This window comes from Geotrypetes seraphini, chromosome 4 (genome assembly GCF_902459505.1).
Source record: "Geotrypetes seraphini chromosome 4, aGeoSer1.1, whole genome shotgun sequence".
Classification (NCBI taxonomy): domain Eukaryota; kingdom Metazoa; phylum Chordata; class Amphibia; order Gymnophiona; family Dermophiidae; genus Geotrypetes; species Geotrypetes seraphini.
In genome coordinates, this window is record NC_047087.1 from 145396863 (window position 1) to 145410516 (window position 13654).

The following is a 13654-nucleotide window of genomic DNA, read 5'->3' on the forward strand; positions in this document are numbered from 1 at the left end:
TCGTCTGTATTTACGAACGAAGACACAACCAACATACCAGAACCTGAGCAATTCTTCAATGGAAATCAAGCAGAAAAATTAACATCCATGGAAGTGAGCCTTGAAGATGTGCGCAACCAGATAGAAAAACTAAAAACTGACAAATCCCTGGGTCAGGACGGAATCCATCCAAGGGTTCTGAAAGAATTAAAGGAGGAGATAGCGGAACTACTGCAGCAATTTGCAACCTATCCCTGAAAACAGGAGTGATTCCGGAGGATTGGAAGATAGCCAACGTCACGCCCATCTTTAAAAAGGGATCAAGAGGTGACCCGGGAAACTACAGACCGGTGAGTCTCATCTCGGTTCCGGGGAAAATGGCAGAAACACTGATAAAAGAAAACATCGATCAACATTTGGAAAGAAACGAACTTCTGAAAACAAGCCAACATGGTTTCTGCAGGGGGAGATTGTGCCTAACTAACTTATTGCACTTCTTCGAAGGAATTAACAAACAAATGGACAGAGGAGACCCCATAGACATCATATACCTGGATTTCAAAAAAGCCTTTGACAAGGTACCTCACGAGCGTTTACTCCGAAAACTGAAGAACCATGGGGTGGACGGAGACGAACATAGATGGATCAGAAACTGGTTGGTGGGTAGGAAACAGAGGGTAGGGGTGAAGGGCCACTATCAGACTGGAGGAGGGTCACGAGTGGTGTTCCGCAGGGCTCTGTGCTCAGGCCGCTGCTATTTAATATATTCATAAATGATCTAGAAATAGGGACGAAGTGTGAGATAATAAAATTTGCGGACGACACCAAACTATTTAGTGGAGCTTGGACTAAAGAGGACTGTGAAGAATTGCAAAGGGACTTGAACAAACTAGGGGAATGGGCAACGAGATGGCAGATGAAGTTCAACGTTGAGAAATGTAAAGTATTGCATGTTGGAAGCAGAAACCCCAGGTACAACTATACGATGGGAGGGATGTTACTGAATGAGAGTACCCAAGAAAGGGACTTGGGGGTAATGGTGGACATGACAATGAAGCTGACGGCACAGTGCGCAGCGGCCGCTAAGAGAGCGAATAGAATGCTAGGTATAATCAAGAAGGGTATTACAACCAGGACGAAAGAAGTTATCCTGCCGCTGTTATTGGGTGATGGTGCGCCCGCATCTGGAATATTGCTTCCAATATTGGTCGCCGTACCTTAAGAAGGATATGGCATTACTCGAGAGGGTTCAGAGGAGAGCGACACGTCTGATAAAAGGGATTGAAAACCTTTCATACGCTGAGAGATTGGAGAAACTGGGTCTCTTTTCCCTAGAGAAGAGGAGACTTAGAGGGGATATGATAGAGACTTATAAGATCATGAGGGGCATAGAGAGAGTAGAGAGGAACAGATTCTTCAAACTTTCAAAAAAATATAAGAACAAGAGGGCATTCGGAAAAACTGAAAGGGGACAGATTCAAAACAAATGCTAGGAAGTTCTTCTTTAGCCAGCGTGTGGTGGACACCTGGAATGCGCTTCCAGAGGATGTAATAGGGCAGACTATGGTATTGGGGTTTAAGAAAGGATTGGACAATTTCCTGCTGGAAAGGGGGATAGAAGAGTATAAATAGAGGATCACTGCATAGGTCCTGGACCTGTTGGGCCGCCGCGTGAGCGGGCTGCTGGGCACGATGGACCTCAGGTCTGACCCAGCAGAGGCACTGTTTATGTTCTTATGTTATGACTGCTCTTATCTGTGAGAGTGAAAAGTGCTGGAGGGTGCAGTCTTCCTGTGTGTGTGGGCTGTTTTGTGTATTAGCACGAACTGAAGCCAATAGCATAAGTCAAGAAGTCCGAAAGAGGTGTTAAATATATTGCCTGCTGAGAAGAGTAAGGAGGTGTAAAGATTTGCTGAAGACCTCTACTTTATGACAGCTTGCTGGGGGAAGTGGGAAGATCTGCTAAGACACATATATATATTTTTTGATCAGATGAGAACTTTTTGAAGTTAGTTTTTAAGAGGTATTTTTTTCTGGGACTGAAATAATTTTTTGTTAAGTAATTCTTACCAGAGCCAGCTTTTTGGAGCTGTCAGTCTTTTTTGCCTGTTAGGTTTTAGTCTGTGCTGCTCTTTTTTTCTGGTCTCTGGGAGCCAATTATATTTGTGTGTACTCCATGAAAGCATTGTTATATGGCATTATATGCCAAATATATTCCATGAAAGTATTGTTATATGGCATTATATGCTTGTTGAGTCTTTGAGGCTTGTTTATAATTTGGTTTGATATATTATCTTCTCTCTGCACAGGATAATACCTCTATTATATTAGCACAAAATTTTTGTGGTATTCACAGTAATTTGATATCAGTGTGTTCCTTTAGTATATTTTCACAATGAAGTGTCAAGTGACTTGCCCAGTAAACCAAATGGTAGACCACACTTCATGTAAGCCAGGGGTCTCAAAGTCCCTCCTTGAGGGCCACAATCCAGTTGGGTTTTCAGGATTTCCCCAATGAATATGCATGAGATCTGTGTGCATGCACTGCTTTCAATGCATATTCATTGAGGAAATCCTAAAAACCCGACTGGATTGCGGCCCTCAAGGAGGGACTTTGAGATACCTGATGTAAGCTAAACAAATTATATTTGAATGCATGAAGGGAGGAATCTTGGTGTAGATACTAACTAACTATGGTTATGTGCTGAACCACATTTAATGAGAATGTTACTTCACAGATGGAAGTCTATTCTGATAACTACATGAACTATGAAATAAAAACAGCTTGGAACAAGCTGCCCGAGTCCCTATGGCGGGCTCCGTCTCTGGCAATGTTCAAGACCCAGTTAAAAGCCACCTCTACGAGAATGCTTTCAATTCCTAACTCCTCTTACCTTGGGTTCTGCGTCTTTCTGTCCAAATTAGATTGTAAGCTCTTCCAAGCAGGGACCATCTATAAATATCAAAATGTACAGTGCTGCATATGCTTTTCAGCACTATATAAGTGATAAGAAGTAGTAGTAGTCATAGTAAAAACACATACTGTACTAGTAACAGATGTTATGTAAGCTTACCGAATCCCTGTCCTCTGATACTCGCTGGGGTCTGGCAGAAGTGGCTGGAGCTGTCTTTTTCAACCTCTTGTACCGAGTAAACAAGATATTCATAGTTGCAAGAAGAACTTCTGATAAGTTATGTCTGATCTATTGAACAAAGACAAGTATAAAAACAGCAGTATAAAGACATGACCACAGTTCAAACACTAATTCTAACCAAGACAGCTGCAAGCTATTCATTGCTTTCATGTCCAGAACCTTGAAATGCTGACTTTTAATTGTGAAAGTGCTTTCTGAAAGCTATAAATCGTGTAATTATGCAAAACCTTTATGAACTATTCATAACTATGATTGAATGAATGCTACAGTATTTTATATAAAAATTAAGACAATTTTCTTTTTTATAAGAATTAACTGAAATACGTTAGCTTTGGGAAATGTATATAGCGGATGTCTTTGTATTGTGTTCAACAGAAAAGGAAATACATTTTTGGTTTTATTTCTCCACTGTTCAAGTACAGTACCTGTTGATCCTTGCTGTAGCTGGTGGGGTTCCCTAAGCAATGCCAGCCGAAGACCCCCTCCAAAGGTAGCTAGAACTCCCCCCCCACCAAGCACAGCCGCCGGCGGCGACATCCCCGAGTCACCAAGGTGCCAGTTTCTGTAGCCTAGGGATGCCAACGTCACCCCGTCAAGCCTGGCAATAGGAACCCCTGGCCATCTTCAAAGGAAATCACCAGCTGACACATCCTGAAAGTTCTCATCAGCTTATGTTCTTACAAAGGATATTAGCCAGATGATCCTGAAGATTGGGATCCATTTCAATGGTGCAAAGCCAGGCCAGAAGGCGCATCGCTATTGAAAATGCAGTGACCCTCGAGGAAATTTCAAAGGCATCATAAGATGATTGAAGAAGATGCAACCTGAGTAGCAGTGACTTGCTGAAACTCCAAATGTCTATGTTGACCAAGGGCTTTAGAAAAGCCAGGGAGAATATCAATCAAGTACTTGAAATAAGTAGTGAAAATAAAGTTATAATTCAAAACCCTGGAGGCCATCATCGAATTTTGATAAAGGCGATGGCCAAACTTGTCCATGGTCTTACCCTCTCTTCCAGGAGGTACGGTAGCATAAACCCTGGAAGGATGGGTCCTTACAGTGAAGATTCCACAAGAAGGGATTGATGAGATAGTTGTGAATTTCTCAAAGCCCTTGCAATGTAGAGTTCTATACCTCAATTTCAACTTGCCTGGAACAGCAGGAATAACGTAAGGAGTCTCGAGGTTTCGTTTGAAAGTTTGAGACAAAAGTCTATTAAGAGGCAACTTGAGAGACTCTGAAGGAGGTCAAGGCATACTCATTTCTTCTAAATACTCCTTATTTTGATCCAGCATCCAATTTAAGATCCAGGTCCTCAGCCATCTGACAGAGGAATGAGGAAAAAGACAATTGATCTGCCAGAGCATGGCGCCTCGAGTGGAAAACAAAGGTGAAGCCTCTTTAGAGTATTGGTATCCTAAAGAATAGACTGACTGGAACGAGTCATTGGAATCAGCTGAGTCTTCAGGCTCTGCAATTGGGGTCCTCGAGTGAGCAGTTGGCGGCCTGGAAAAGCTGAAAGGTCTGGACGAAGGCCTAGACAAGGAAGGCTTCTCTCTGGAAGAGGATCTGCGCTATGAAGAGGGCCTCGACCAATGACGAGTGCTGCCTGGAAGCAGGTCTCATGTAAGATTGAGGAGACTTCACCCTATGCCTGGAAACGGGCAATGCCGTTGGTGAATGAATAAAGCTAAAAGCTGTAGATCGAAACCTCATAGACTCAGTAGTTTGGATCGAGGAATCTCGAAGCACTCTCAAAGATTTGGCTCCAGGCATGGAATGTGAGGATTCCTGACGAGACACTCGCAAAGACTCGACTCCTTGCATAGAGTGTGTAGATTCCAGACCAGATACTTGCAAAGACTCAACTCCTTGCATAGAGTGTGTAGATTCAGCTCGAGGTACAGGCAGGTACTCAACCTCGTGTGAGACTGCTGATTGTCCAGGCTAGACTGCAGGAAGCAGAGTCAAGGCAGGACTGTATTTGCTCAGTAATTGAACAAATTCCCGCTCTAAAATGGTCTGGATAGTAGCCTGCAATTGTGGATCTGAGTCTGAAACTGGACCACTTGCTGAGGCTAAAGGCTCCGAGGTGGCAGAAGTAGCATGCTTCAACTTGGAGGATTGATGCTTGGATATCTTGAGGACCATCGCAGGAACTTTCTGTTTAGGTATCTGACCTGAGGGAAGCTCAGGAGAAGATATGACAGGTGTATTCGAAGCCAAAGGCGATCCAAACGAGGAAGGTCTGATGAGACTCAAGGTTAGAGTTGTGGAGACAGGAGGACACCCCATTGAAGGCTTGACCGATTCGGAGGTTGAGGTCGAGGGTGTAGCTGAAGAGTCCATCCTGAAAAGCTTTTCCACTTGAATCCAACGTTTGAGGGCTCGAGGTTGAAGGGTAACACAGCGCGCGCACGACTTCGGACTATGTTTAGGCCTGAGACACTGAAGACACCAGTGGTGTGGGTCCGTGAGGGAAATCACACGCTGACACTGGCTACACTTCTTGAAGCCCGTGACTGGCCAGGACATAGGAGGAAAGATAGCACAGTGATTTGGTAATAGTAAAATAAAACACAAACCTCGGTGAAGAGAAGGCACAAAGCGAACGAAGTTCAGCACAGAGCGTCAGACTTCTCGGCTCTGCGGAAAACTGAGAACTGAGGAGACGCGCCCTGTGCTGGGTGGGAAGGCACTCGCGCATGCGAGGTGCGGCAGACTCAAAACTTCGAAGTTTTCTACAAGCAAGTCTGCTTGCGAGGCTGTCTGCATTCATGCTCAGTGGATGACGTCACCCACATGTGAGAATAGGCTGCCTGCTTGTCCTGGGATAAAAGATCTTACTAGGGTAAGTACATAATCTCCCTTTCCAATGCAATACGTGAGACATTCTAGACCATAGGGACATACAAAAGAAAGCTAGGGTAGGCTTGCTGCGCCAGCCCTTAAGACTGAGAACCCAAATGGCAGAGTCCTGTCTAGAAGCAACATCCACTCTGTAGAAATTGGCAAACGTATGAAAAGAAAACCATGTTGCTGCCCTGCAAATCTCATCAGGAGAAACAGAACTAGCTTCCATACAAGAAGAAGCTACCCTTCTGGTAGAAAGTGCCTTAACAGAAATAGGGGACAGTCGCCCCACAAGAACGTAAGTGGACTAAAGGACTGTACAGATCCATCTAGAGATCAGAGCCTTAGAAGTGGGAGAACCCCGCAGAATAAAATGAGCCACCACAAGTGGTCAGAAAGCGAAACTCATGAGAGACTTGCCAAGAATGCAGGAGCATTCTGCATATGTCCAAATTCTTTAGCAGACAATCCCAGGATAGGAACTCGTCAGTTGAACAACCAGGAAATCCACTTCCAGATGGACATGGAAAGCCGAAACCACTTTCAGCAAAAATAAATAAGGAACTGTCCGCTCTCAGGAACTTGGAGCAAAGGGTATCGACATAACAATGCCTGCCATCCGGAAACTCTACGGTCCTATGAGACTGTTTATGTCTGGAGAGTTAAAACCCAGAGAGAAATATAGTGAATCATAAGGAGGCTTGGCAAAGCCAGACCGCACTACATTAAAGTCCCAGACTGGGAATGGATTCTTAACGGGCAGCCAGATTCGAAGATATGTTTGCAAAACCGAGCAACATCCGGATGCAATTTCAAAGAGAACTGCCAATCCTGGGATCTAGAACCGGAGAGACCTGCCACCGGGATCCGCAGAGATGCCACCATGAGGCCTTTATCCAGACCCGCTTGGAGAAAGCAAGGACCCGTGATACCTGATTCGAAGAAGGGTCCACCTGTTCTTGGTCACTCCAGTGATCTAAAGGTCTTCTACGCCTTAGCGTAAAAACCACCACCAAGGACGACTTGGTAGACTAAGAAGCTGTAGCTATGACAATTTCCGAATTGCCTTAATGGTTGGGTTTGTTCTTTTTTTGTTTTTGTTAAAGCTGCGTGCTCAAGAGCTAAGCAGTAAGAGCAAAACAACCCAGATCTTTCATGGCAACTGTGCCTAGTTGAGATGGTCAGGAAAGACACTCAGGCGCAGACTGTATTGCACCCACAGCCACATCAGGTCCGCGCACCATGGCCTTCAATGCAAATCAGGCTCCACCAGAATGACGCAGCTGGGATGAGTTGCAATCTTCTGAAGGACCCGGCTGAACAGTGGCAAAGGTGGAAAAATGTAGAGAACCACCTCCGGAGGCCATAGTTGTTCAAGAGCATCAATTCTCTCACTTCCAAGCCGGATCTACGACTGAAGAAGCGTGGAACCTTCTTGTTTGGTGCTGCGGCCATGAGGTCAAGGCGGGGATGTCCTCCACACCTCACAAGCGCCCAAAACACCTATTGCACTAGGGACCACTCGCCTGGAACTTTAGACTGATGGCTGAAGAAGTCTGCTGGAACGTTGGCCACCGTCAGCGCCAGGAGAAGACTTTCCACCCAAAGGAAAAGAAGTCGTACTTCCTGAGCCAAGAAAGAGTTTGAGGGTCCTCTCTGATGATTAACAGAGACCACTGCCATCAATGATTGACCACTTCTGTGGTGATGGAGTCTAACAGTCCTGAAAAGGACGACGACCGTAGTGAGTCTTTCCCAGCCACGAAGGTTGGCATCCGTGGTTACCACAATCCAGGACACAAGGCTTAAAGGAACGCTCTGGCAGAGTGATTGAGGACGAAGTTACCAAGTCATACGCACTCTGGTCTCCAGAGTCCACCACAGACTCAGCTCTAAGACATCTCAGGGGGGGGGGGGGGGGGGGGCCAGTGAGAGAGGAAGGCATTCTGAAGAGAACGCATGTGTGCGTTCATTCATGGAATCAAGTCCAGCTTGGGAATCCTGAAACTTACAAACTGTAGTACATCCCACGCTGAAGAGACCTCCAATATCTCCAAAATCTGTGCCCAGAGCTTCTATTTTCGAGCCCCGGGCAGGTAAACATGGCCCGCTGCTGTAAAGACTATTCCAGCTACTGAGTGGGTGTTTTTATTTTCTTTGTGTAAGTTGACAATTCAGCCCAGGTATTCCAGAATGCGGAGCACTGTCGCTACCATAGTGTGCACCGTTGCTACCGTAGTGTGCACCCCTTTTTCCGGGGGCTCTCTGAGCCACCAGGTGGCCAGATAAGGGTAAGCCTGGAACTTCACCCACCTCAGCGAAGCTGCTACTACCACCTTCACTGTGGTGAAGGTCGTGGTGTAGACACCAGCCCAAAGGACAGGGCCAAAAGCTGATCCAGCACAAGAAACCGCAGAAATTTTCGGTGATCTGGAAAAATGGGAATGTGCAAATTTGCTTCCGTAAGATTCAGGGAGGCCAGAAATTTCCCTGGAGCCATTTCTGGAAGGACCCACCACAGGCAGAACCGAGGAAGCTTAAGAGCCAGATGGAAGGGCTGCAAAATTAGAATCGGTCTGCAAACTTTTGATCCTATCTTAGGAATGATAAAATAAACAGAATATCTGTGTAAACCCGAAGGTTAGCTTGGCACCGGCCATACTGCTAGAATATTCAATAAGCACTGAACTGTAGCCTGGAGAAAGATCACTGTGTCTGGACTCCCAACAGGAGAAGACACGAACTGTCTGAGAGAGGCTGAGTAAAACCAGCTTGCAGCTCAACTGAATAAATTCCATTACTCACTGGACTTTAATAATGCGCAGCCAGGCAGGCCGAAACTGCAAGGACCGAACCGCCTATCCACAGAGGGGCCCTTGGCTCCCTGGTGTTATTGGGTTGTACGGGCAGGTCAGGCAAGAAGAGCGGCGGTAGACAGAGCGCGCCTGCAGCCTGGAATCCTGAGAAAATCTCTGCGAAGAGGATGAAAATCTTGCCTGTAGTTACGAAAATATCGTCAGGAGCCACTCAAAGGAGGATGCCCTGCACCCTTGGGCCATGCTCTACTATCCAGCCAGGTCTTCGGGTGACGGTCCATTACCAAATTCAAGAGGACAACCTGATCCTTTCCACACAACAAATGCCCCTGAAAAGGTAGCCGCATCCGAGTTGCCTCAGAGGAGGACTTATCAGCCCACTGCCAAACCCAGAGCATTTGGTGGGCCGGAATAGTATCCGCTGACATCCTTGCCAGCACCTTCAAAAGGTCATAGAAGCCATCTGCCATATAGGCATTCCCAGCCCACAAAGAAAAGGCGGTCATAGCTGAGCTAGACAGGTGCGTGCTACAAAGGAAAGTTCCAATGGCTAAATAGCTGGTTCAAAACTTTCCGGAGAACCACATCCACCTGGCTGTCTTGCATAGCTTTTAACACAACTGTTACGTCACTAAGGAGAGAGTTGTGCTGGGTCAGCTGAGCCATCAGGGAATCTCCCTTGGGCTGCCATAAAGCTGTGGGCACTCCTGCGCTCAAGGATGCAAGATAGACATAGCCTGAGCTTTCCAGAAATGACCCTCCAGAGAGTCAAATTGCTCCAGAACTATGAACTCATATCCAGATGCCAGGAAAAGTTGCAGATTGTGGAAGAAATGAAAGGAGCGGGCTGGGTATCCACGCTTAACTCTGGTAAAGATCCAGCAATGAGATCCTGTAGCACCTCAAACTTAAACAAGCGCCTGACAGTCGGATCTTCTCTAGGATCCGAAAACCCAAAGGGATCTATGGATCCAGCACTTAAGTCTAGATTTCCAAATTTGGGAAGTGCAGCACTATCCAAAAAGAATCAGGAAGGTCCGGAGTCAGCTGCTGGGACCCCGGATACAGTCTGGGAAGGAGGAACAGACGGCGCAGGTGGAGGTGCAGAGATTCCCCCCCCCCCCGAAGATATACGTAGTAGGGGAACTGAAAAGCACCCAGCAACCAGATCCCTGGAATAAAATACGGACCCGCAAAATCTCATAAATTCTGAGGTATCTGGACCCTGGGACACAGAGTCACCCTTACATGACTTATAACTTGTACTTCTTAGGCTGTGGAGAATCCGTCTCACAGGGGACAGATAAAGCCGCAGAACCAAGCTCCAATAATACATGTGGATGCCCCAATGGGCTAGCTGAGTGTGCAAACACCTGCTTCTGTGAAGGGGAGGCTGAACCAGTAGTTACTGCAAAATGCTCTAAATGTTGCAATTTTTCTCCAAATTTGGTATGAATCCACATAAGGAGACCCTAAGGGCTCCATTACAGTAGTTTTCATGGCAAAATTTCTAATTTTAAAGAAGCAGGGAAAAATTAAAAAAAGATCTTTAAAAATTAAAAATGGCCAACGGACCTGAATTTACTCCAAAAACATGTAAAACCTCCCGACATTTTTCAAACTTCAAAAATTACATAAATACTACATTTCATATGGGGTACATAGAGGAACACAAGGAAACCGTCAAAACCCCTCAAAATTAACTTGTAAAAGATCGATTTTAAAGCCTGTCAGCTTCACTTTGTACTCACAGTTACCATTCACAGAGAGCCTGCATCTGCTCCCAGCCCTTTCAATGGCTGGTTTAGAATTCATTGTCACACCGCTGGAAAATCATCCTTCAAGCTGATCTTCGGGCTGCTAGTCAAACTCCTCTGTCTGACTATGCCTCCACCCCTGCGGACCACCGGATGTCCACCTGGATGGGCGGAGGCATGAAAACGCAGACAGTGCGCTGCGGAACACTGCAGAGCCCCCTACATTTGCTACACAGTCTGTGCTCGACCCCCCTGCTTAACAACTAACAGTCCTCCTCTACCTGAACTAGTGGCTGTGACTCAAAACCTTGGAGTCCCTTAGTAAGACACCAACCATTTAGCCAAGGGCAGTGGAATATAGCCCAAAAGCAGAGAACACACACAAAAAAGAGAAAATGCACCAGTCTGCCTATACTATCTGCTGGAGGAATGTTCCTAGTTGTACCACCTGATATATTGATGTTACTGGAATCTTCAAGTCTCTTCCTACATCTGCTAAAGGGGGGACATCACCTTTAAGTTTAAATTGGTCTAACAGGGTGATAAAGGGAAAACAATTCTTGTTCTAGATGGTACAGAGTTGTGCACATGGATAGTCATACGTGGCAATTCTATGAGTGCAGTAAGTACTTTAGCCTCTCCAATACTGAATGAACTCCATCACTGGATGGACCATTCAGATCTTTATCTGCCATCATTACTATGTTAATGTATCAAGAGAGGGGTTTCAGGCTGACTGAATCTATGCAATTACCGTGCTTTGTTAAATTTATGAATGAAACGTTCACACCAATTATGAAAACACTCACTTCATCACTGAAGTTCCTGAATGCAGCAACTCGCTCTTCCACACTATCCTGGCTCAGGGGCACTAGTTTCAGACGTTCAATAATCTATATATGTTGAACAAACAATATTTACATTTAATCTGCATGAATATCACCAAACATTAAAAAAGGATATAAACAAAGTCTTAATTAAACAAATTATTTATAAAATTAATATTTCAGTATTTAGAAAAACAGATCGGGGTCCATACTCAAAGCTCTTATATGGTTAGCACCTAATGCTAACCACACAAGGGCTTGTGATGTACAGCCAAAAGTTATTCATTAAAGTGTTTAAATTTTCTTGTGTATTGTACAGGGTTTTGAATGGTGATTTCCCAGAATATTTACTGTTTCATTTGGAATTTACCATTTCTCCTAGGAATAGAAGGCTCTGTAATAACTATCTTTTTTCCTTTCCATTGGCAAAGGGCATAGAAAGATTCAAGCTTCATGAAAAGTTTCTTGCTTGTTAAGCATCAAAGATTTGGAAGGATCATGCTCCATGCTTTTTTCATTCATATAATTATTCATCTTTCAGGTAGGATTTGAAGATTTCAATATTTGAGAGATTTGTTCAATTCTAATATAGGGGTCCTAATTTTAAATGGCTGTAATTCCTAAGTAATTAGTCTCTTTCTAATTGTAAACCCCTTTTAACTCTATGGTATTAGTGGTATATAAATATGAATATAAGGCACACATTTAATGTGAAGACGCCAAGCTAACTGATACTGCTTGCCTCAACGTGTTCATTCCTTGACATTCCTCATTTAACAGCACGACTGTCAATTGTATATCACTTGAAGAAGGCAGTTCATACTGCTGAAACTGGGATCCTAGTTGGGATTTCCATACCCTGACATATCAATAAAGGACCTCTTGGTTGATCTAGACATTTCACTTGTCTTTCTTTTTCTGTGTGTTACAATTTGAGGCACAGACTCAGATTGTTTGGTCTACTGAATATCAACCATAAAAATAATTCGATAAACCAAACTCAAATATTAGCCACATTGTTTCTACTGTGTCTAAGGACAAAGGATTAATGTAGTTTCAAGTTTATTAAGGCTTGATATACCGCTTTTAATTGCCAAAGCGGTTTACAACATTACATATCTTACATTTTTTTAAAAAAATTTTTATTGAAGATTGTAAAAGAAATACAAAACAGCAAAACTGAATATCAGTTCGAACACAAATGCAATATACAACACAATACCATGAAAATGCCAACCCAAAGTATACAAAATGCATCTCCCAAATGAATAACAATAAACCAGATACCCTTTCTCAAGCTGCACCCCCCATCCCAATTCCCGTGAACAGAGACACATCGAAATACAACTTCCTGTTGTTCCTTCAGGAAGTCGCCCCCACAAAGCAATTCCCCCCTAACCCCCCCCCCAACCCCCCATCATTAAACTTAAGTCAAAGAGTTCACTTTGTCCATAATCAAAGACCAAGTCCGGGTATGATAAAATAAGAACCATGACTTTTTGCAATTGAAAGTTCCATTGCGCTCATAGTTTGAAGCTTCAAAGACCAATCCAAGATAGTAGGTTGCCCTGTCCACTTCCAATGGCTGGCAATCAAGCATTTGGATGCTGCCAGGCCCCACCGGCAGGTATGTAAGCACACATTATAAAGACCCAATAAACAGCCCTGTAGTGTAAAAGGGATAAGAATTTGCAACAATTGAGACAGACAGCCCACCACCCATTTCCAAAAAAGTTTCAAGATCTTACATTCCCACCAAATATGGAGGAAGGTATCCGAGTCCACCCCACATCTCCAACAAGTAGCAGAGGCCCCAGGATACATCTTATGCAAACGGGTAGGAGTAAAATACCACCTGGTAAACACTTTGTAAGCATTTTCCTGAATAAGTACACAGAAGGAAGCCCTACCCACCTCAATACATATCTGGGACCATTTATTTTCCGTAAATTGACACCCCAGGTCTTGTTCTCAAGCCTTTTGATATGTGGGGTGAAAAGGAGATGAACCTCTAAAATATTGATAAAGTACTGATATGGGCCTAGGTAAACCCTGAAGTGTGATCCATAACTGTTCTAAATGTGCAGATGATCTTGAAGACCCCCATCCCATCCCCGAGAGTGAATAAAATGCCGAATTTGCAAGTAGGCCAGAAAGTCTCCCCCTAGGCAGATCACAACTGGTCTGAAAAGCTTCAAAGGACACCAGGACTCCCCTATGCAGAACATCCTGAGAAGTTGATAAACCAGAGCTTTCCCAATGCAAAA

General features: G+C 44.4%; 1 protein-coding gene across 7 annotated transcripts in view; it reads right to left on the reverse strand.

Annotated features, from left to right (window-relative positions):
• The window catches only part of NUP93 (nucleoporin 93), a 757735-nt gene that overhangs the window by 22393 nt on the left and 721688 nt on the right, over window positions 1-13654 (reverse strand). For all 7 annotated transcript variants that reach the window (XM_033940752.1, XM_033940756.1, XM_033940750.1 and 4 more), the window contains 2 exons: window positions 11370-11453; window positions 3054-3182 (listed from right to left, as the gene is read on the reverse strand). In XM_033940752.1, the coding sequence (XP_033796643.1) occupies window positions 3054-3182; window positions 11370-11453 (213 nt within the window). The remainder of the gene's footprint in view (window positions 1-3053; window positions 3183-11369; window positions 11454-13654) is intronic.